Consider the following 24,778-nt stretch of genomic DNA (forward strand, 5'->3'; position numbering starts at 1 on the left):
GTTGAACAAACTCGTCACCATTTGCTTTCTCTACATACCTCCACACTACCACCTTCAAAAACATGAATTTCAGTCCTTGATAGATGAACTTCCGGAACCTTATCTGGTACTTGGCGACTTTAATGCACATAGTGGCCTATGGGGTGACTCTCGCTGCGACGCGCGAGGTCGTCTCATTGAACAGTTCCTTTTCTCTTCCGGAGCGTGTCTCTTCAATCAAAAAGAGCCAACATATTATAGCCTCGCCAACAATACCTACTCGTCCATAGATCTCAGCATTACATCCCCATCGCTTCTACCCTTACTCAAATGGGAAGGTATTATTAATCCTTACGGAAGTGACCACTTCCCAATAGTTCTGAGTGCACCAATAACTAATGAATGTCTTCCACAGGTTCCCAAATGGAACCTTGACAAAGCCGATTGGGGACAGTTTTGTAAAATGGCTCTCTTGAGCTAGACCGACATGTGTACTTTAAGTATAGATGAAGCTGTAGAATACTTTACTGCTTTTTTGATTGATGCTGCAATTAAGTGCATCCCACAAACATCTGGACTGCCCGGCAAAACACGTGTGCCGTGGTGGAACACTGAGTGCAGAAATGCGCGCAAAAAACAAAATAAAGCATGGAGGCTGCTTCGGGACTCTTCCACAGCCGAGAATCTAGATAGTTTCAAGAACACAAAGTCCCAAGGCAGGAGAACGCGCCGACAGGCAAGAGGGGAAAGTTGGCAGAAGTTTTTATCGGGCATTAATTCATATACACAAGAGGCGAAAGTCTGGAACATGGTGAGCAGGGTAGCAGGCCGACATGTACATTCACTTCCTCTAGTAAACACACAAGGCGACAGCTTGGAAGATCAAGCGAACTTCCTAGGTGCACACTTCGAACAGGTGTCGAGCTCGTCACACTACACGGAAGCTTTCCAACGACACAAAACAAAAATCGAAAAACAGAAACTAGAGCGCAAATCCACAAAACACGAGGAAGCATACAATGAACCCTTCGGCTTAGCTGAGCTACAGGCATCGCTGAACTCATGCAATAAATCCGCCCCAGGTTCCGACCGTGCTGTATATGAAATGTTGAAACACCTGCCTTCTGAAACCCAAAAAACCATCCTTTCCCTGTACAATGCTGTTTGGTTTTCCGGCGAGATCCCCTCGGCCTGGAAAGAAGCCATCATAATTCCGATTCTGAAGCAGGGTAAGGACCCATCCTCAGTTTCCAGTTACAGGCCAATAGCCCTAACAAGCTGTCTGTGCAAGGTCTTTGAAAAAATGATAAATCGGCGACTCCTACATTTCCTCGAAGCCAGCAACTCACTTGACCCATACCAGTGCGGTTTTCGAGAGGGTAGATCTACCTCTGACCATCTTGTACGTATCGAGGCCCAAATTCGCGACGCATTTGTCAACAAGCAATTCTTCCTTTCGGTGTTCCTCGATATGGAAAAGGCTTACGACACCACATGGCGCTTTGGAATATTAAAGGGGCCCTGCAACACATTTTTTAGTTATATTGGAATAGTCTCATTATTGACGTATGACTGTTCACGAGTCATATGCCGCAAAAATTTTTCGAATCCGTCAAGTCTAAGTGGTGTTACCAAATTACAGAGATCACGTTCCGCAGCTTTCTCCCTCAACTCAACGCAGCGAGCGCGCGGAAAGCTGCGCGCGGCGTGAAGGGCGGAGGTGCGAGGAGGCGACGCCAGCGCCGGCGGCATTTTTTTTTTTTCATTTTTTTCTCTCTGGCGTCTCGGCGCAACCACGTGGTCTGTGGCGCCAGTTCCGGTCGGCTCGCGCGGTCGTCGTCGAGCGGCGGAGCCCATGGCACCGTGTATCGCGCGTGCTTGAAAACTGCGAGTCGGTTTGATAATGTTGGGTGTGCACCTCGAACTGCCGTAGTGTTTTCATCGCTCTGCCAACCATGGACGCAAACTTGCGTGCGCGTTTGGAACGAATGACAGCTGAGATGGGTTTCGACCCACACCCCGATACACCGCCTCGTCGCACTGCTCGCGCTTGAATCGTATTCAACACGGCAAAGCTGCGTGCACCCTTCTCCCATTGGCGGCACTTCGATGCCGTTTGCTCTTCGAATGCGGGCGCACAGCGAGTGCGGGCTGACAACCAAGAACTAAAGACGAGAAGAAAGGATCGTGGGGCATCGGGCCGGCGCGGACCCATCCCCCGGCTGTCTGCAGCTACCGTGAAAATGCGAGTTTGCTTGGTTGCTGTGTCGCGGTTTCTCGGGAACCTGAGACTACGGGGAGGATGCGCCGAGGTACGGCTCGATGACATGCTGAACAGACAGCGAACGGGACTCTCGCCATACAGCGAACACAGGTATCCTAAGCTAGCCGGCGCCTGCATTGTTATCGGAGAAATGCTGCACCGCTGCCTCGGTCGGTCGTGAGAACGTGCCGACGATGCAGTTTCCAGCTGACGAGGCAACACTCGAACGGCTGGCACTGTCAACGGCAACCGGCGATGGTCAAAAGCACAGAAATATTCACGATTTCGGCACTGCACATGGTGAAGAAAACGCAACCACGCAACTACGAGCAGACGAGCTGTCGGTGAGACCGGAAGTGCCAATATTAATGCCGCGTTAGCGTTCGAAACCTAGCCCAACATGTCAAGATTAGTGTGGGGTCCATGGAAAAAATCATTTAGGACCATCTTCATAGGCGTAAGGTATCCGATCGCTGGGTTCGCCGGCTGCTCACACCTTTCCAAAAGCAGGAACGAGTCTAATGCTCCCAGGCTCTTTTGACCATGTGCCATGGAAACCAGCAGGACTTTTTCAACAGACTGATTACGCAGGATGAATGCTGGTTCCATCGCTATGATCCGGAGACTAAAGTCCAGTCGATGCAATTGAAGCACTTGGACTCACCGCCTCCAAAGAAGGCACGCACCCAGCCCTCGGCGGGCAGGGTCATGCTCACAGTCTTTTGGTACCAGCACTGAGTGGTCTTGATGGATTTCCTAGCAAAGGGTGCCACGATTACTGGGGCATACTATGCTTCACTGCTGCGGAAATTGCGAGAGACCATCAAAAACAAAAGACGTGGCATGCTCACCAAAGGCGTCCGCCTTCTGCGAGACAATACCCCAGTTCACAACTCAGATGTTGCCCAGGCGGAAGCACGCTCCTGCGGCTTTGAAATTCTACCGCATTCCCCTTATTCACCCGACCTCTCACCAGCGGACTTCCACCTCGTTCCAACATTGAAGTCATATTTGAAGAGCAAGCATTTTACAGATCATGAGACTCTGATTTCTGAAGTTACAGCATAGATTTTGCACCAACCTGTCGACTTCTACAAGCGAGGTGTTTATAGTTGCATGAAAAGATGGGGGAAGTGTGTGTCCCGGGCTGTCACCTATGTAGAGAAGGACTAATAAATCTGCGAAGTTTCGTTGCTCTCCGTCCACAGGAAGTAGGTCAGGGGAAATCTTATTGAACGCCCCTCGTATGTCCCTTGCAGGTGGGAAGTAGTGTATGAGATCCCGACCTCGTGTGGGGGTGCCTATATCGGGCAGACGGGCCGTTGCCTGCACGACCGTCTGCGCGAACACGCCAACAACCTCAAGGCAAGAAGCGGCGGCAATTTGGCCATTCACTGTGCTAAGTGTGGCTGCCAACCTCGTTTTCAGGAGACCCGTGTGCTGCGCACATACAAGGACCAGACATCACGTGAAGTCTACGAGGCTTTCGCAATGAAATGTAAAGATGAAGCATGTGTAAGCGAGCCGTCTAATAATCTAACAGACAAAGAGTGTTGCTATCTCCGTAACTAATCACCTATGACTAAAAGACAATGTGCCGCTGGACGCATGCGCCGCTAGAAGCTTTCTTATGTTTCCCTTCCCCGTTTTTTTTCTATATCTGTGTATATTTTGCGCATTTTAACAATAAACCATCAGTTGGAAGTCAGCGCTAGTCCTGTGTTCTTTCTTGTCCGCGTCTTCTTCGCGCTGTTTTTAACCATCATTCACCCCGTGGATATGCTGTGATTTTTTTGTCGCACATATACATTCAAAATGGTCTACACATTCAAAACATGCTTATTTATGCACAAATGCACGAGAAAGTTCTGCATACACTAAAATATCCTTATGTAAACATAAATACACAAAATGTCTTGCATATTAAAAATAATTTATACACACGTTCTGCACTAAAAAGAAAACATGATGCTGGAATGGGGCAATTTTGTTTTAGTAGCGTGGGTAACAGACGTGGGACGTTAGTAAAAAGAAATGATTTACGATTCAATTTAAAATCTATAGCCCTCAGTGTAAAGTTAGTATTCGATTAATGAAGATTTAACAATTACAAACTCTTATTTCAAATAGCCTGCTTGCCATAGTTCGAGCGTGTTTTCTTGGTTTTACGGGCATAATTTCAAAAGGCATATTTCATGTATAAAAAACGGTTGAGGGTATAGGCCCTTGCGGCCTACACACTAGTACACGGAGCACGCACTTTTTTGGAGCACGTGCTCTAGTATACGGAAGACGTGCTTTTGCAAGGCTAATATTCTGTCATAATTGGCCTTAGTTGGTGGAATAAAACAAGCTATAATATCGTGATCTTGAGGGGAGAGCCTTTAGAAGAGAAGAAAAGCCATCTTAATCAAGCATCCTACCGAACGAGCTAGGTCTGTTAAGAGCCTATTTACGTGCGATGCCCAAGGTAAGTGTGTAGGCCGCTCGTGAAACCAGACTCCCAGGAATTTTTGTGCGCTTACTTGTTCGAGTCGCTGATCGTTAAAGGAAATGCCTATATTATCACTGACGTGCTTGTTAATAGGTCTGAAAGTAATGAACGTGTTTTTTGTCTGTGAAGTTTTAGTTTATTTTTTCCTAGTCGACCTGAAAGTTTCTAGAGGTACTCATTTGTTGAAGCTTCCACTTTCCGAATGGTGGAGCCTGTGAAAAATTGCCTTGTCCGACTCTGTGTGCTTACAATCACGCTGGCAACGACCCTGGTGTTCATCGACCACATTAAATGTCATCTTTCGTTCTCACTATGACAAAAAAGTGCAGACACGGACCGAAGAGAAGATAACGTGAACTTCGAGCTGACGTCTGCCTTCCACTTATCAGAGAGAGAGATACGAAGAGGAAAGGCAGGCAGGTTAACCAAGCTTTGGCTCGGTTGGCTACCCTACACTTGCGGTGGGGGAAAGGGGGAATAATAGAAAGGAAAGGGTAGAGAAGAAGAAGAGTAACAAAGAGATGGATGAAGAGCCTGAAACTACACAGCACGAACTCGCGCTGTTAGTTCACAGGCGCTAGTGAAGTCCGGTGGTCCTCAAGAAGCACAAGAGGGCTTTCGTGGCCTTGCGCATATGCGAGACCGTAGGCCAAGGTCCCAAGATCTTCTCTTCTGTCAGTGGTCTTGAGTCCAGGTGACTGAGCTTGACCTCCATACTACGTCGTTGAGTCTGATATGATGGGCAGTGGCATATAATGTGTTCAAGCGTCTCTTCGCAGGCGCAAATGTTGCATGCCACACTGCTGGGCATGAGACACGAATACGCATTCGTAAATGCCACGCCCAACTACATGCGGCACAGTAAAGTTGTATCGCGTCTTGAGAGCCCAGATGGCAAACGAAGTTGCAAATTTGGGTCAATCGAATACAGGCGCGCGTTGGAAAAACCCTGCGTATTTCATTGTGGAAGAGTGATACGGCGCGCAAGTGATTGTAGTCGCCACGCGGCGTCCGTTCTCAAGAGTGGTATGGGTGTCCGCAGGGCTTGGTCATGAGCCGATCGTGCAGCTTCATCCGCGCGGTCATTGCCGACAATTCCACAATGTCTCGGCAACCATTGAAATATAATATCATGTCCTTCCTCGAGTGCTTGGTGGTAGCCGTGCCTTATCAGAGTTTGCGTTGTCTCAATGGCCTGAATCCGTGGCGTTCTGTATTACCCAGCTACTGATCTACCTAGCTCAACTAGTCAGCGACCTTGCTCAACTGTTTGTATTGACAAGGTTTTGCTGTAGAATAGAATTGCCGATTCCCGATGTTGTGTATCGGAAAGCCGCCCCCTGTGGGGTAAACATTTTTATTTGTCATTGCTTGTCTTCGTACGCGCGGCTTGTGAATTGTACAAAATAACATATTTTGCACGTGTGCCTTTGCAGGTTCAGCTGCACAGCCACCTGGACACGTACATCCGTCACGAGACCATATGGCAGCTGTCCCAGTTGAGTAATGAGGCGTTAGGATATTGGAATAATAATCTTTCCTTGGCATGCACCACGTCATCTCAAGGCATTCTACTGTGCTTCTGTTTTGCGCGTCTAAAGAATCATGTCTGTTTATTTGTTTATTAATATTGTTAACTATAGAAGGGTCATTACAGGAAGGGATCAACAATGAGATAAAGCTGGATAAGAAACATATACGCGACATAAATGTGAACATGATTTCAAGGGCACTGCTTGCTTAAATGATATGCAATGAAGAGTAAAAGGAGAAAAGAAAACAAAAAAGCATAAATGCACTCGTCGCGACCACAGCGTGGCATTAATGACTAGTGTTTGGGAACGCCGAATGACCCGAATAGGCAAGAGTATGGAGCTCGTTTAAGAATGCAGTAGTAGAGGGAGAGGAAACTAGCGATTAGGGCAGCATGTCCCATTCATTAATTACTCGTGGAAAATAGCTATACTTAAAGGAGTCGATTCGCGCCAGTGGAGGTTGAATACACGTACTATACCTGTGCCTGAAACGTGGATTCGGAGAATCTAAAAAAGTCGCGCCCGTTAATCTTAGGCTTGCTATGGACAATAAGAAAAGGAATTGCAATCTTTCCACTATTGTCTTTAATACCAAAGCAGGAAGATTTGCATTTCGGCACAGTTCAATAGGGGAGTGACAGCGACGATATTTGTTAAAGGTAAATGTAGCTGCTAGATGTGCGACTCGATCCAATTTGCGTCGATTTATTGTCTTGTCATTTATTGCCCATACAATTTTGGGATATTCTATAATGGGTCCTATTAAGGTTGTATATGCTAAGCTTTTAATTTGAGGAGTTCCAATACATAGGCTGCGTGTTAGACCCCATAGAGCTCTACTGGCTTTCTAGCATACCATATCTATGTGGAAGTTACAACTAAGGTCATCAGTGAATATTACTCCTAGCTACTTGTGTTGCTTTACCTTCTTTTATTCAGTGTCATTAATTGTGTACGCGTGGGAATGAACTGTGTTTTCCTTGTCATAGTCATTGACACAGATTTTTCTGGGTTCAGTGTCACCTGCCATTGGCTGCACCACTCAGATATTTTTGTAAGCCAGCCTGTAAGTTCATTTGATCGTCTGTTGATGGTATTCTATTATATAGTGCACAATCATCCGCGAATAGTCGAAGTGTAACGCTTGCACACACTGTACTATAATTAAATATTAAAAAAAGCAGAGGCCCTAATACACTGCCCTGTGGTACCCCTGATACTACTGGCAGAGGACTTGACTTATAGCCACCTATTTCGACGTATTGTTCTCTAGAATGAAGATATGATTCGAACCAGTGAGTTATATTGCGATTTCTAAAGAAGGCATGAATTATGGGCAGCAGTTTTTGTTGGAATACTGTATCAAACGCTGTGGAAAAATCTAGAAAGATGAGATCCCGCTGTCCACGGCCATTGATTGTTTCAGAGATATTGTGAACTAATTCTACAAGTTGCGTATGGTAGACAGACTCTTGTAGAATACATGCTGAGCTGGAGATTATAAATTGTGCTTCGAGATAGTCTGAAAGGTGTTTACTAACAGTATGCTCCAACAGCTTAGAGCAGATACTCAAAAGGGAGATAGGCCTGTAATTACCCACGTCGGTCGAAATACCATCCTTGTGAATAGGTACAATTTTGGCTTGCTTCTAAGCCTTAGGAAAGTCAGAACGGGTAATCGATGACTGAAATATTATTGTCAAGTATTTAGGTACCCATTCAGCGGACCGGTATAAAAACTCATTAGGAATGCCATCTGTGCCAGCACTTTTCGTACTGCTAATACGCGACAGAAGGTTTAGGAGGCCTTCCTCTTTAATCACGATATTGCCAACAGAGGGACGGTCAGAGGAAACAGGCATGACGGGTACCGTTTCATCGTCATGAGTAAATACTGAAGAAAAATATGTGTTGAAAGTTTCTGTGCGTTCCTTGGTAACCTATTGGTTATCTTAAGGTTAAGGTTTAGATGGTGGGTTAACATGTTGCCAGAACTTAGCAGGCGCATCCGCGAAAAATTTTCGCAATGTGACTTCACAGTGGCGGCAAATCGGGCTAGTTGGTCGGCAAATAACAGCGCGAAAGACGACGGACGGACACACAGAGACAAACGAGCACTGTCTTCCAACCGGCTTATTTATGCGGAAACACAGAAATTTATAGCACTCACATATCACAAGAAACAGAAAATTACATCATGCCCCAAAATCATTTTCTTTATGAAGAAGAGCTATTCAAGGAATGCTGACGCACTGATCACCAAGCTTATCAATCAGGTCAGCTTCTATGATCTCACGCGTAATCTGTTCTTTTTTTTACCGACGACATTCGACTTGACAAACAACAGGAACGCACCCGCAGCGAGAACAGTGATGAGCTAGAATACCTTGCTTATATTTTTCTACATTGTACTTGTGTTCAGATAAGCTAGAATTTAGGCACCTTCCCGTCTGGCCAATGTACAATTTTCCGCACGATAACGGTGCGCGGTATATGACGTTCACTGTGCACTGGACAATGTCAATCTTGTGCTTAATAGTGCATGCTACAAATTTTTTGTGGTTCGGGTCAGTGATCCTGCAAATCTTAGACAACATATCAGGTGCAGATAATGCAAGAGGAACATTAGCTCGCTGAGCTATTTTTTCAGATTGTGGGAAAAAGTATGCAAATGTGGCACAACGGCGGTTTTTCGCTTTTGTGCAGCCAACCTGCAAGTTGCTTGCTTAGACCTGTGCTTTCTGAGCAAACCCTCAAGTATTGTGGTTAACAAAAACTTGGGAAAACCCGCGTCTGTTAAACGAAGAGCTTGTCTGTTAAGGCTCTCGGTTATGCAAAAAACAGCCGTTGTGCCATATTAGCATACTTACGCTCAGTCATGTCTCTACTTACGATAAGGGCGGGTTCATGCTCTAACATTAGTGTCTCTAGTGCTTATTCAACACGCTTCTCGCATTTACAATAATTATTTTAAAGATGGACATTCGCACTGTTCGTGTCAGACGCTGGCTGTTCTAGGTTCAGTGGTACACTTGTACCTTTTATTACTTTCCCCGTTCCAGGCGTAGAGAACATTATTCACTGAATTTGACGTTTCGCTCTCAGGTATCCTTACTGATGACCGCATCACGCATGTGTTTAGATACGTGGATGATTTTTAATCCTTTTAAATAATAACCCTGAGGATAACCTAGAAGTGGTTGCTAATGAAATTTTAGGGTCTTTTTAAGAGGACAGAGTCTAGTTTGAATTTCACCTGCGAACTCCCCGACAGTTCCCGTTTACAGTTTTTAGACCTGAAATTACTTTTTAACGATGAAGACCACTTATGTTGGGCATACCTTCCTGAGTCAAAGAAGGCTCTTTTACCTCACGATTCATGTCACTGTAAGCTTGTTCAGCGAGAAATCGCATCCTCGTGCCTGAGGTCATCCCATCTTAAGTGTTGTCCGCACATGGTTCAATTTGGTTTTGACAGTCAGGTGGAGAGGCTTCGATGTGCCGGGTTTTCTCCCACTCTTCTCAAGGCTGTCGCGGAATCGTTGTTGAAGACCCTTAGGGGTAATACAAAGAAGCAATAGCTCGAGCAAAGCGAGAGGCGGAAGTTTGAGATTCTTCCATATATGCACAAGATATTGCACGGCCTGATGATAGTGGGAAAGAAATTTGATGTGAACGTTCACTTTGATGCGCCTTGTAAATTGTCCCGAACGAGCAACAACAAAAACTTTCGAAAAAATACGGCTCTGGAATAGCTCACAGAAATATGTATGGGCCCTGCAAAACGGAAGTCGTCTACGAGATTGCGCTTAGCTGTGGTTCAGTATAGAGCACTGCACGGGCCCGGGCCGGCCCGAAAGCCCGGGCCCGGCCCGGCCCGCGGGCCAGGCCGTGCCGTCCGAAGTGTTTTCCGTGGGCCCGGGCTGGGCTCGGGCTTAAAAGTGCGGGCCCGGGCCGAGCCCGGGCTTGAAACCGCGGCTCTGGGCCGGGCCCGGTCCGGGCCCGGGCTTGAGGCTGCGGGCCGGGCCGGACTCGGACCCGCTCATTAAAAGGCGTAAGTCGGGCCTTCGAGCACACGCGAACGTTATGCATTGCATGGTCTGAGGTATACTGTGCCAAGCTGAAGTGACACGTGCAAAGAGCTGGCTCTTAGTAAAGTATAGATATAGATTGGCACTGTATATTTTCACTAACGTTTCGTCTGCTGGACCAGACTTTGTCAAAGTAACAAGTACATCGTGGTGGGTTTCCTTATAAACACGCCAGATGACGTATATATATATATATATATATATATATATATATATATATATATATATATATAACAGCACTAACAATGGGCCAGATCATGGTTGTTCCCATGAGAGGAATAAAGATTTCGGTCTCTTATTCGAGGTTGACACATACTGTACCTTTCATTTACATTCCTTGGTATTACGTGCCAAAACCACGATATGATTACGAGGCATGCCGCAATGGCACCGGATCAATTTCGACCACCTCGAGTTCTCTAAAGTGCACTTAAAGATAAGTATATACACGGGTGTTCTTGCATTTCGCCCCCATCAAATTGCAGCCGCCGTGGCCGCGGGAATCGCACCCGCGTCCTAGGACTTAACAGCGAAACAGCTTAACCGCTGAGCTACCACAGTGGACAAAGCAACATTTCGATGCATGTACACACCGGATTTTCCGTCCGATCGCCCGCTACATAGCGCACGGCATCATTAATAATCATCGTCAACAACTAATATCCCCTAGCGGGCCCGGGCAGGGCCTGGTCATGAACAAGCGCGCTCTGGATTAGTTTAGCAATGAACGCCCGGGTCCGGGCCGGGTTCGGGCTAGGTACGGTCAAGTACGCCCGGGCCCCGGCCGGGCCCGCGTTTAGAACCACGGGCCCGGGCTGAATTCGGTCACGTACGCCCGGGCCCGGGCCGGACCCGCGCTTGGAACCACGGGCCCGGGCTGTGCTCGGGCTTCATAAAGCGGGCCCGGGCCGGGCCCGGGCCGTAAAATCCGGCCCGTGCAGTGCTCAAGTTCAGCTTATGTCGGGCAGACGGGACGCTGCATTAATAGGCGTCTGCAGGAGCACAGCTATTCCCTCACCCAAGAAAGTGGGATGCACCTGCCTAGGCATTGCCAGGTTTGTAAGACGACAGGAAAAGGAAAATACGTGCCGCTTTTCAGGCAGGCAAAGATCATCGGCCGTGCAAAAGACCAAAAGGCACGGGAAATAACCGAAGCCTTGCATATTATACGATACGGACCTGATAAGTATATCAGTGAAGCTTCGTTACACCTATACACTAAAAAAGAAGATGAATTTCTTGTTTGTTATGTTGTCATACACGATGTACGGTTATGTTTGATGGTGCGCATGCGTTTTGCTGTTGTGGGAAAGAGGCGTCATCCGAATAAATCAGTCTGCGCTGGTCCCGTCCACTTCTATCTTCTTGTGTCCTGTATGCACGCGCAGTTTTATGTTTTTCATGTCTTACCACCTAGCCCCCTACCGTACGCTTCTTGAATTCTCTTTCAGTTTATCAAACATAGGCTTAACCTTGCAACCTTGTTTTCTCTCCTCAGCGGCTGAGTTCCACAACTATTCTCTTATTTCCGAAACTTTATTTGAAACGTCCTCACCAATACTGTAATTCGTCCCCTAAGCTTTGAGCATCTACCCAGACTTCTTGTTTTGTCCCTGTAATCCGCCACCCTGAAGATTATCGGGCGGGTCCTATCAACCAACCGCCTCCCGAGCCTATGAATTCTTTCTATAGAAGTAACTTCAACGCCCAAAACTGATTTAACTATCTCGTCGTTAACTTTCCTGTGTAGTATTTCTTCAGTCTCATGGTCATTTTCCGCCACGCCCCTAATTATCAAGTTCTTGCGCCGCGATCGGTTATCTAGGTCGTCTACTCTGTTGGCCAGCATCAGCGCTTCGTCACTGTACTTTGAAGCGATCGTTTCTAGTCTCCCAAACCTGCTTTGAGTTTCATCGATGGCCTGAACTTTTCTTTCAATAGAACAAAGTCACTTTTGCAAGTCCAACATCTGTACCTCGAACGAATTATGCTTATCTTGAATCGCCGACAGTTTAGAAAGCATCTCTTTGTGGTTCTGTAGCATTTACTTGCACAATTGTTATGTCATAGGGCCAGGATTCTCTTCAATGTCGCCCGACAGGCTCAACAACCTTGCCACAGAAAAAAAATGCCAGGCCTTCGCGGAAAGCGCAGCACAGTCACAGCGAAAGCTGGAAGAGCGGCATTTCTAGAGCCCGTTGTAAACTCTCTTGGGGCTACTAATACAAGTACACTAAGAACGTATCCACTACGCCATAAATCACAATATTTGTGAAATTGGGAAGCACCTACAACGCGATTATTCGTCATTGTGCGCAGAAGCGAGGTTCCAGCTACACATATGTAAGGCATTGTGTGCACTTTGTTTATGTGACGACTGATGGCGATGAAGAATTGTGGCTCAGCTCTTTGTAATGGGTTGGAAGGTTTAAACGGCTCACCAGTTACGTAATTCGCATTGTGTGACGCCCGGTCGCTATTTCACTCTCCTACCATGCAATATAAGATACATTGACGTGAGAAAGAGAGACAGAGAGAAGGGGGAAGAACTTTATGAGACCATGAGGGAATGGATGATGGGCTTATGGGCTACCTTGGCAATCAATGCAAGTGCACTTGCGAGGAACCCACTACGCTATAAATCATCATAATTTCTGTGAAATGGAAATGCTTACGTGACGACTGATGACGATGAAGAATTGTGGCTCAGCTCTTTGTAATGGGCTGGAAGCTTTGAACGGCTCACCAATTACGTAATTCGCATTGTGTGACGCCCGGTCGCTATTTAACTCTCCCGCTATGCAATATAACATACATTGACGTGAGAAAGAGAGACAGAGAGAGGGGGAAGAACTTTGTTGAGACCCTGAGGAAATGGATGATGGGCTCATGGGCTTCCTTGGCAACCAATGCAAGTGCACTTGCGAGGAACCCACTACGCTATAAATAATAATTTCTGTGAAGTAGGGCAGCAGCCACTATGCCATTTTTCGTCATTCAACGGAGAGCCATGGTACCCGCTAAAAACATGCAAGGCATCATGCGCACTTTGTTGGTGTTGTGCTTGATGACGATGAAGAATTATTGCAGAGCCCCTTGTAGTGGGTGGAAGCATCCAACAGCCCACTCGTTGCGCAATTGCCATTGTTTGACGCCTGGTTACAGAATTCGCGTTGTGTGGTGCGTGGTTGTTATTTCACTCTTCTACCACACTAAATTACATATCTTAATGTGGTTCCTTCTGGACATGAGGCCTGTATAGCGTCGTTTTGCAAGGCAGTTCCAAGCACCGGCATGGCTCAGAGGTACAACACTGGGCTCCCACGCAGAGGACCCAGGTTCGAACCCCGTTCCATCCTGGAAATTTTTTCTTATTTCGTTTTTTTTTCTCATTTCGAGCGATAGTGGTTACGGACACCGGCGGCGGCGGCGGCGGCGGCGGCGGCGGCGGCGGCGGACAACTACGCCACCAAAAACGGCCGTTGAAATGATCTCATAACAGCTTTCGCTGTAAAACACTGAAATATAGAAGAAAAGAACTGCGTGGACACGGCGACACTACAATAAAGGGATCATCGCATTGAAAACAGTATTTTCGGTCACCAACCTGCACGAAGAGCGGCACGTTAGGTGACATCGTCGTTGCGGTGTTGCCGTGTCCACTGGAGCCGATAAGCGAAGGATCCCTTCTTATACCGTGTAGTGGGTCCGTCATGAGCATGTGTGCCCTAATCGTGCCCGAAGAGGGTGCGCAGAAGACGTTATCCACGTGTGGTCATTCCGAAGCACGGCCACTGCTGTAGCCCCTGCATGATCGTTCGGAATCTTTGGGCGCGCGAAAATGTGCGTATAACACGGCGCTGCTGGAATGCAGGGTCACACCAAACTTCATCTTAGTAAGCATCCTCCACCATTGCAGCGTATTCATGGACAAGGCGCGAATAAAGCAGTCTACGCAATCTTTAGGCGACCCACCAGTCGAGACGAGGCTGTCACAAATGTTGCGTTGAAAACTTCTTGAAGAAGGGCAATCGCTGCAGGTAAGGCTTCCACGAGCGATCGTTTTTTTTTTCAAGAAAGCAACTGCTGCCTTCAAAACGATAACACCACTTGCGGAAACGTTGGCTCCAGCGACACCACTTGTTCAAGGAGTTTACATCTCTTCAAGCTTCCAACTTTCAGTAAACTTCTGACGAATGATACGTGCGCTACAGAGTTGTTACATCTGTATAACGCAAGTATTTCTGAACAATTCCCAGATACGCTCACACAGTGTTATATATATATATATATATATATATATATATATATATATATATATATATATATATATATATATATATATATATATATATATATATATATATATATATATATATCTTCAGGAGCTCTTGTACTATCGGGAAAATAAGGGTAAGCTGGCTTGGCGTCGCGTGCCTGACTTACTACTTTGTTTCTTTTTATCGCATTGCGCAATTCACCCTCCTTACTTTTTGCTTTCTTCATGACGGGATGTGGACCTTCATCCACATTCATAACAGTGCGATACTGAACTTGCTACAGGGAACAACGACGGCGCAGCGTTCATATCCAGCAAACAATGAAATGGGGAACGTGAAATGACAAGGTAATACATGAAAGATGAAAAAAAAAATGCTGATCGCCTACAAAACAATGTGTTGTATCCGTTGCCATGCCCTACCCGACCACGCCGGAGAGCGGCAGAACCGCGAAGTAAACCTCACCAGCACGGCGCACCAAGCAACTATGTTTTATCAAACGATGGCGCTGAATATTAGTATCTTGTAGAATTGTCTCTGCAAATGTTTGAGTTTTCCTAACGTGGAATAGTTAACGTAAATTGCAAGATGCAGTCAAGCAAATATGCTCGTGTTATTAGTGTATGAAACTGGTACATCGTTTCTTTCTTATCTTCGCAATATTCTCCGAACGTCGATTTTGAGTAGCTTTAAGCGTATCATGCGTATGGCCGCTACGAGCTATTGCATTCTATTTTGCAGCTATAGCTTGATCGTTCGATTTGTTCATTCACCATTTTACCAGGCAAAAAGAACTTGGTCTGAGCTACAATACCATTGAGAATGTTCGAGAGCGAACAAGACCTGAGAAGTGCACCAGCCTTGACAGCTACCTCAAAGAAGTTCCGAACTTCCTCAGGGCTATTCTGTGAGTATAATAATTTTTTTGGACGCGTCATCGTTTTCACGCGCGATTTCATTTTGTGTATGGGTTTTGGTTATTGACGTTGAGCTGAGGTATTCTCAAAGCTGGCGCGTAGCAGTGGAATGGCCAGCAGAAAGTGTCGGAAAAACACTAAAACAGAATATTCGTATTCTGAACAGAATAATCGTAGACCCCTGGTGACGCGGCTACATATAGACGAGAATTTTTATCGGTTGCAGGGGGCAGCCATTTTCGTTGTTGGGCTGCGGGTCAGGTGGAACGGACGTGCGCGACAGCATCCAGCCTGTCTTTGTCGTAAAAACACAAAGTGGCAAATGTCTCTGTGTTTTATCTGTTTCTTCGTCCGTTGTTTTTGCGCTGAATTTTACAAACATAGTGTCACGTGGTCGTGACGTCGATGAAGACAGCAGTCGGCGTTTGCAGGATGAAACTGTTTATTTGGCCGAACTTGTGGCCGGAAAATGAGAACTAGAACTACAGCAATACACGCTGTACAAATATAGCGGCGAACAGGGCGTCGTCCGTCGATCAACTGACAAGCGGTCAATCGCGTCGGCTTTTATACAGGCGGTATCGAACTTTCCAGCAATATCGTTGGTGGCGGCGTTATCTCTAGACAAAGCTGGAACGTTCGCGTGCGGGGCGCAATCTTAACAGAACGATCTACTATAGACGTGAAGCTTCTCGAACAATGCTTCGCGGACAGCGTCGAGCGTTGATAACCGTCCCTGCCGGTCAAACCCGAATACATCAAAACAAGACAAGAAGTGGGCGTGGCGTTGCCCCCCTCTGAAAAAGCATCGTCCCGATGCTTGTGAAAGAACATAGAAGAGAGAAAAAAAACAAGTGCATACAAAAATAAATTACAATAACAAAGGAAGAAAAATAGAGTCCCCAGGTTCGCTAACGCGCAAAAAACGGCTTAAGGCGCACGACATGGACGACTTCAGGTCGTCCGCGGCGTCGCTGGGAGTTCGTAATGCCGTCCGGGATCACCTCGTAGTCAAGAGCGCCGAGGCGTCGAAGAACCTTGTATGGCCCGAAGTATCGCCGAAGGAGTTTTTCGCTAAGCCCACGTCGGCGTATCGGCGTCCAGACCCAAACACGGTCGCCGGGCTGGTATTCCGCGAAGCGTCGTCGAAGATTGTAGCGACGGCTGTCGATGTGCTGCTGGGTCTTCATGCGCAGGCGGGCGAGCTGTCGAGCTTCTTCGGCACGTTGTAAGTAAGCGGCGGCATCGAGGTTTTCTTCGTCGGTGACGTTGGGTAGCATGGCGTCGAGCGTCGTCGCCGGGCTCCTTCCGTAGACCAAATTGTACGGAGTCATCTGCGTCGTTTCTTGGACGGCCGTGTTGTATGCGAAGGTCACATACGGAAGGATGGCATCCCACGTCTTGTGTTCCACGTCGACATACATGGCCAACATGTCGGCGATGGTCTTGTTTAGCCGCTCGGTCAGGCCATTTGTCTGTGGGTGGTACGCTGTGGTCCGGCGGTGGCTTGTTTGGCTGTATCTCAGTATTGCCTGAGTTAGGTCAGCAGTAAACGCCGTACCTCTGTCGGTGATGAGAACTTCTGGGGCGCCATGACGCAGGACGATGTTCTCAACGAAGAACTTCGCTACCTCGGCGGCACTGCCTCTAGGCAGGGCCCTCGTCTCGGCGTAGCGGGTGAGGTAGTCTGTAGCTACGACGATCCATTTGTTTCCGGTATTGGACGTCGGGAACGGACCCAGTAAGTCCATCCCGATTTGCTGGAACGGCCGTCGAGGTGGCTCGATAGGCTGCAGAAGTCCGGCTGGCCTAGTGGGCGGTGTCTTGCGTCGCTGACAGTCCCGGCAGGTCTTCACGTAACGAGTGACGTCGGCGGAAAGGCGCGGCCAGTAGTACTTCTCCTGTATTCTTGCTAGCGTGCGAGAAACACCCAGGTGTCCAGCCGTCGGGTCGTCGTGCAGAGCCTGGAGGACCTCTGGCCGCAATTTCGAGGGTACCACGAGAAGGCTATCGGCTCGAAGCGGTGAGAAGTTCTTCTTTAGGAGAACACCGTTGCGCAAGAAAAATGACGCCAGTCCCCGCGTGAATACCTTCGGAACAACGGTGGTCCTGCCCTCGAGGTATTCCACAAGGCCCCTGAGTTCTGGATCCGTTCGCTGTCGTTCGGCGAAGTCGTCGGCACTTATGATTCCCAAGAAGGAGTCGTCCTCCTTGTCGTCCTGCGGCGGTGGGTCGACGGGGGCGCGAGACAGGCAGTCAGCGTCGGAGTGTTTCCTTCCGGACTTGTAAACGACGGTAATGTCGAATTCTTGAAGTCGTAGGCTCCACCGTGCGAGGCGACCTGAAGGGTCCTTCAAGTTAGCTAGCCAACACAATGCGTGGTGGTCGCTCACAACTTTGAAGGGCCTGCCGTAGAGGTAGGGGCGAAACTTGGATGCAGCCCAGATGATCGCTAGGCACTCCTTTTCTGTTGTGGAATAGTTCGTTTCTGCCTTTGATAGCGACCGGCTGGCATAACTGATGACCCTTTCCTGCCCGTCAGTCTTCTGCACAAGGACGGCGCCGAGTCCTACGCTGCTTGCGTCGGTGTGGATTTCCGTATCGGCGTATTCGTCGAAATGTGCTAGTATAGGAGGCATCTGAAGGCGTCGTTTCAGTTCTTCAAATGCTTCGATTTGCGCCGTTTCCCACTTGAATGGCACGTCGGTCTTCGTGAGGTGAGTTAGCGGTTCGGCGATTCGTGAAAATTCCTTGACAAAGCGCCTGTAGTAGGCGCACAAGCCGAGAAAACGGCGCACGGCTTTCGTGTCGGTGGGAGGCGGGAAGGCAGCGATGGCAGCTGTTTTCCGCGGGTCTGGGCGAACACCACCCTTGCTGATCACGTGACCCAAAAACAGCAGCTCCTCGTATGCAAAGCGGCACTTTTCAGGCTTCAAGGTGAGGCCAGAAGTCTTGATTGCTTGTAGTACAGTGTCAAGGCGCCGGAGGTGTTCGTCGAAGCTTGAGGCAAACACAATGACGTCGTCCAAGTACACAAGGCAAGTCTGCCACTTCAGTCCAGCCAGCACGGTGTCCATAACGCGCTGGAACGTCGCAGGTGCCGAGCAAAGACCAAAGGGCATAACCTTGAACTCGAAGAGGCCGTCTGGTGTTATAAAGGCAGTCTTCTCTCGGTCTCTCTCGTCGACTTCGATTTGCCAATAGCCGGTCTTGAGGTCCATCGACGAAAAGTACCTCGCGTTGTAGAGTCGATCCAGGGTGTCGTCTATCCGTGGGAGAGGGTAGACGTCCTTCTTCGTGATTTTGTTCAGGCGGCGATAATCGACGCAGAAGCGTAGGGTTCCGTCTTTCTTCTTCACTAACACCACGGGTGACGCCCATGGACTCTTCGACGGCTGGATGATGTCGTCGCGTAGCATTTCGTCGACTTGTTTCTTTATGGATTCGCGTTCTCGCGTTGAAACTCTGTACGGGCTCTGCCGGAGTGGCCTGGCATTTTCCTCTGTTATGATGCGATGTTTTGCGACTGGGGTCTGGCGGATTCTTGACGATGACGAAAAGCAGTCCCTGTATTTCAAGAGCAGGGTTTTGAGCTGTTCTTGTTTATGCTTCGGAAGGCTAGGATTAACCTCGAAAACTGGTTGAGAAGCTTGGTTCGTCGGTGTTGGCTCGGAAGAATCGGCGATGGCGAAAGCCATCGACGTAGCCGTGATTTCTTCGATGTAGGCGACTGTCGTGCCTTTGTTTACGTGCTTATACTCGTTGCTAAAATTTGTGAGCATCACTGTTGCTTTGCCTCCCCGCAACTCTGCTATTCCTCTTGCGACGCAAATCTCGCGGTTAATCAACTGGTGCTGGTCGCCTTCAATGACGCCTTCCAGGTCTGCTACTTTCTGAGAGCTGACGGAAATGATGACGCTGGAGCGAGGGGGAATGGTGACTTGGTCTTCCAGCACATTCAAGGCATGCTTCCCTGGCGGCGTGTACCGCGGTAATGCTTTTTCTGTAGATAGTGTTATCGACTTCGATCTGAGGTCGATGACTGCACCATGAAGGCCTAAGAAGTCCATACCAAGGATGACATTTCGGGAGCAATGCTGAAGGACTACAAAGCTTGCGGGATAAATCCGGTTGTTGATGGAGACCCTCGCTGTGCAGATTCCTGCCGGCGTTACTAGGTGACCTCCCGCTGTGCGGATTTCGGGGCCTTCCCAGGCGGTCTTGACTTTCTTCAGCTTCGTCGCGAACGGTCCACTGATGACGGAATAGTCCGCTCCAGTATCGACGAGAGCGGTGACGTTGTGGCCGTCGATGAGAACGTCGAGGTCACTCGTTCGTCGCCTACCGTTTCGATTTGGTCGCGGCGTCGGATCACGGCTACGTCGGCTTGTCCCGCTGCTTCGTCGTTGTGTCGTCAGGTCTGCTTCGGGCCGTGAAGTTTCGACGTCAGGGCTTCGTTCGGCTTGCGGCGTGTTCTTTAGATGTCGTTGCGGCGTTGTCGTCGGCGGCGGAGGATCTTCGGTATTTCGTCGTACAGCAACCGCACCTCCTTCGGTTGCTGCCCTTAGTTTTCCGGATACGGGCTAGGTGACCGGCCCCGAGTTGGGCCAGTGTATGGTCGGCGTTGGGGAGAGACGTAGCGGCCTGGCGACGGCGAACGGGAAGGTTGTCGGGGCGTCCATTGCGTTCCCGCGAGGTAGTCGGCGATGTCACGTGGTCTTTCCCCTCGCTGTGGACGCGGCGCGTCGATGGCGAATCCACGCAGTCCCATTTGTCGGTACTGGCAGCGGCGGTAAGTGTGGCCAGCTTCTCCGCAATGGTAACAGAGTGGGCGGTGGTCGGGGGCGCGCCAAACGTCGGTCTTCCTCGGCGTGTATCGTTGGCCGGCTGGCGGGCGGTGTGACGTCGGTGGCGGCGGCGGTGGTGCCTGGCGGCGGAACTGTTCAGGCGGCGCGGCGGCTTGACTTGGGCGAGGAGGGGGGGCGTTGCGTCGGGCTGCAGCAGCATAGGTCACTGCTTGCAGCTGCGGCTGCGCTGACTCGGGGGTGCCCAGAGACTGCTGGATTTCTTCTCGGACGATGTCAGCGATCGACGCAACTTCAGGCTGTGGTGAGGGTAAGAGCTTGCGTAGTTCTTCCCGCACGATCGCTCGGATCGTTTCGCGCAGGTCGTCGGAGCCGACAGCATGAACAACTGGGTTGTCTTGAATCGATCGGCGATTATACTGCCGGTTGCGCATTTCCAACGTCTTCTCAATCGTCGTCGCCTCTGAGACGAACTCTTGGACTGTCGACGGTGGGTTCCGCATTAGCCCAGCGAAGAGCTCTTGCTTTATCCCTCGCATGAGCAAGCGGACTTTCTTGTCCTCGGGCATGGCTGGGTCGGCGTGTCGGAACAGTCTGCTCATCTCTTCCGCGTACAGCACCACGTTCTCGTTTGGAAGCTGCACACGGGTTTCCAGCAGAGCTTCGGCCCTCTCCTTGCGGACGACACTCGTGAATGTGGCAAGGAATCTTGTGCGAAAAATGTCCCACGTCGTGAAGCTTCGCTCTTGGTTCTCGAACCAAGTTCGGGCAGTCCTCCAAGGCGAAGTAGACGTGTCTTAACTTGTCTTCATCGGTCCATTCGTTAAAAATGGCGACGCGGTCGTACTTCTCCAGCCAACTTTCCGGGTCTTCAGCAGATGATCCGTGAAAGGTCGGTGGTTCCTTTGGGCGCTGTAGCAGCACGGGTGCAAGCGGCATGGTTGCTGTCATTGTCGCTGTTGTGTTGGTCATGGTCGGGGTCTTCCTGGTCTTGTCGGGTAAAGGCTGGTATTCTGGAGGTAGTCCTTGTGTCCTGCGGCTTGCTCGCTGTTCGGGGTAGGCGTCGATGTCTTCGTTGCGGCCCGGACTGGGTTCACGGCCTGACGGGGGCGACCGGAACATGAGCGAAGCAGCACCTCCACCAGATGTCACGTGGTCGTGACGTCGATGAAGACAGCAGTCGGCGTTTGCAGGATGAAACTGTTTATTTGGCCGAACTTGTGGCCGGAAAATGAGAACTAGAACTACAGCAATACACGCTGTACAAATATAGCGGCGAACAGGGCGTCGTCCGTCGATCAACTGACAAGCGGTCAATCGCGTCGGCTTTTATACAGGCGGTATCGAACTTTCCAGCAATATCGTTGGTGGCGGCGTTATCTCTGGACAAAGCTGGAACGTTCGCGTGCGGGGCGCAATCTTAACAGAACGATCTACTATAGACGTGAAGCTTCTCGAACAATGCTTCGCGGACAGCGTCGAGCGTTGATAACCGTCCCTGCCGGTCAAACCCGAATACATCAAAACAAGACAAGAAGTGGGCGTGGCAATAGACAACCAACTAGCTCGAATTACCACCGTTCTTTGCCCCGCCACGGTGCTGTAGTGGTTATGGCGCTCGACTGCTGACCAGAAGGTCGCGGGACCGACTCCCGGCTGTGGCGGCTGCATTTTCGATGGAGGCGAAAATGTTTGAGGCCCGTGTACTTAGATTTAAGTGCACGTTAAAGAACCACAGGTGGTCGAAATTTCCGGAGCCCTCCACCACGGCGTCTCTCATAATCATATCGTGGTTTTGTTACGTTAAACCCCAGATATTATTATTACCGCCCCTCTTTCTTTGTCTAATGCTGCAAGCCAGAGTTCGTTCGCCACCAGTTGTGACGTAACAAAACCCACAGCCCGACGTGGTCACGCCGTCACTTGATAACTAGGTCAAAAGCGTTGAATTGCACAAACAGTGCAGGGACGAAAGCAAGAGACGACGACACACACAGCGGAAACTACCAACAAATGTTTATTTCCTTGAGCACACAGTTCTAAACACCGCACGATATTGTTTTCATTTCGAGTCATGAACCAATATGCCCAACTGTCAGCCGTTTTGATAGCTGGGGTTATGATTGAGTATGCTTGCTCTAAACGGGGCAGCGAAAGTAAAAATAATCTGGCGTACAAATGACGGTGAAATATAGGTGACGGTGAAGGGTATGCGTGTACCTAAATACAGGAGCCTGCTAAATAACCGGAAGCCCTTGGAGTAATCAGGACTGCGATACTACGACGTACCTCATATTCATACCCTGGTTTTCACTTGTCATGTCACACATATGTACATTTATTAAATATAATAGGCTCCATTCTTGAAAAAAGCGCATGATTTAGTTCTACGCAGAAATATCACGCGACTGATATTATCGCTCACTATTTTGACTGGAAGAAATAATAGATGTGAAGATGTAATAGATGTGTAACCTAACATAAATACGAAGAAAGTGAAGTGCACGAAAAGGCAATTTGCCGCTGGCAGGGACCGAACCTCCAACCTTCGATTTACGCGACCGATGCTCATGCCTATTGAGCTACGGCGGCCGTCGTCCTCTCGTCCTGTTGTCGGGTATGCAAAGCCATGACGGCGAGTGTGAAACACTCTTTCTTTTTGCCAGATGGCGTCACGGAGCTCGTGAACTTTTAACGAGCAGACAGCTGAACAATAAGCGTACTACCTAAGTACATCATGTCTGCCAGAACGAGGCCCTCGCTATGAACGAATGACGAAAGGGAATTTTGAGGCGTCGTTCCTTTGTGGGACACCACCTTAATGAAAACCAGCAGAACCTTAATGAAAGCCAAGGAAGGCAGAGGGGACGTTAATTGCACTGTTTGAAGTGTATCGTCGTAATTGTGATCTATAGATGTGAGGACAGTAAAGTGGGCGAAAAGACAACCTGCCGCCGGCAGGGACCCAACCTGCAATCTTGGGATTACGCTCGCTAAGGATCACGTGCTACGTGATGCCATCTCGCAAAAATAAAGAGTGTTCCACACTCGCCGTCATGGATACGAGCGGCGCTGTCTAACACTCACATTTGCATGCCCGATAAGTGGACGAGTGAACGACCGCCGCCGTAGCTCTATTGGCGAGAGCATCGAGCGCGCAATCCGAAGATTGCAGGTTCTGTCCCTGCCGGAGGCAATTGGTCTTTTCATCCACTTTACTTTCTTCACATCTATGTCGCAATTACTGCAGTGTACTTAAAATAGTACAATTCACGGCCCCTTACCTTCCTTGGCTTTCATTAACGTTCTGCTGGTTTTCGTTAAGGTTGCGTCAAAGAAAGAAGCGAGACCTCAAAATTTCCTTCCATCATACGTCCTTGTCAAGTGGAACTCACCCACTCTATCCTGGATATTTTACTGCATTAATAATACTCATCCTGCCTTTAAGCATGTCCCATTAAACTGCTGCAGGGGCGACCGCGATGCACTGGAGCGCGTGGCTTACGAGGCCGGTTTGGACCAGGCGTGCGAGGGCGTTATCTACAGCGAGATGCGTATTCCGCCGCAGCTGCTGGCTGCGTCCACCACTGTGCTCCCGCTAGACGGCTCACCAGCATCAGCGGTCAGCGCTAGGGATGTTGTTGACGCCACACTGCGCGGTCTGCGGCATGCCGAGCGAGAAACCGGAGTCAAGATTCGGCTGATACTCACCTGCCTGCGCGGAACACCCGGTTAGTTTCATGTTTTACAGCGAAAGCTTTTATCAGAACACAACGGCTGCGTGGTTGTCCGCCGCTGCCGGCGCCGGTGTGCGTAACCATTATCACGCGAAATAAGAAAAAAATGAAACGAAATGAAACAGCACTAGTGGGTCCGTGTTGTCTCTCTTGTGAGTGTGTGTTCGCGCTGTTACACCTTTGATCTACAATGAACCAACTCGCCCGAAAAGAAGCCTTAATGGAGCAAAAGAATTCTACGAAAGTCAGCCACTTTTACTGAATATCATCATCAACCAAGCATGGAATTGTACCACAGAGCCACGCTGGTGCTTGATACTCCCTCGCGAAAATACAGTTGTCAGTTGTTTCCGAAATACAGTTGTTTCCGAAAATACAGTTGTTTCCGAACACTGTCTATTGGCTCCCGCTGCACAACTACCGCCGTGGCGGTGGCAGCTTATAGACTGCGACCTTTCTTTCATGGAAGTAACGAAACACGCGCCTATTGCACATATCCGTACATACTTCCTTGAACTACAACACAAATACACTTGTGCAGAATTCTTTACAGACGCCTCAAAGTCCAATATTTCTGTGTCTTACGCAGCCGTCGGGCCATCCTTTACGGATTCCGGTATCCTACACCCTGAATCAAGTATCTTCACGGCAGAAGCTTACGCGATACTTGCGGCCGT

At 48.9% G+C, this 24,778-nt stretch overlaps 1 protein-coding gene across 1 annotated transcript in view; it reads left to right on the forward strand.

The window, feature by feature from the left end:
• Positions 1–24,778, forward strand: part of LOC119403587 (uncharacterized) — a 72,550-nt gene that overhangs the window by 27,630 nt on the left and 20,142 nt on the right. Inside the window, exons 6-8 of the mRNA XM_049418365.1 lie at positions 6,173–6,234; positions 15,427–15,549; positions 23,836–24,095. Of these exons, the coding sequence (XP_049274322.1) occupies positions 6,173–6,234; positions 15,427–15,549; positions 23,836–24,095 (445 nt within the window). The remainder of the gene's footprint in view (positions 1–6,172; positions 6,235–15,426; positions 15,550–23,835; positions 24,096–24,778) is intronic.

This window comes from Rhipicephalus sanguineus, chromosome 8 (genome assembly GCF_013339695.2).
Source record: "Rhipicephalus sanguineus isolate Rsan-2018 chromosome 8, BIME_Rsan_1.4, whole genome shotgun sequence".
NCBI lineage: Eukaryota > Metazoa > Arthropoda > Arachnida > Ixodida > Ixodidae > Rhipicephalus > Rhipicephalus sanguineus.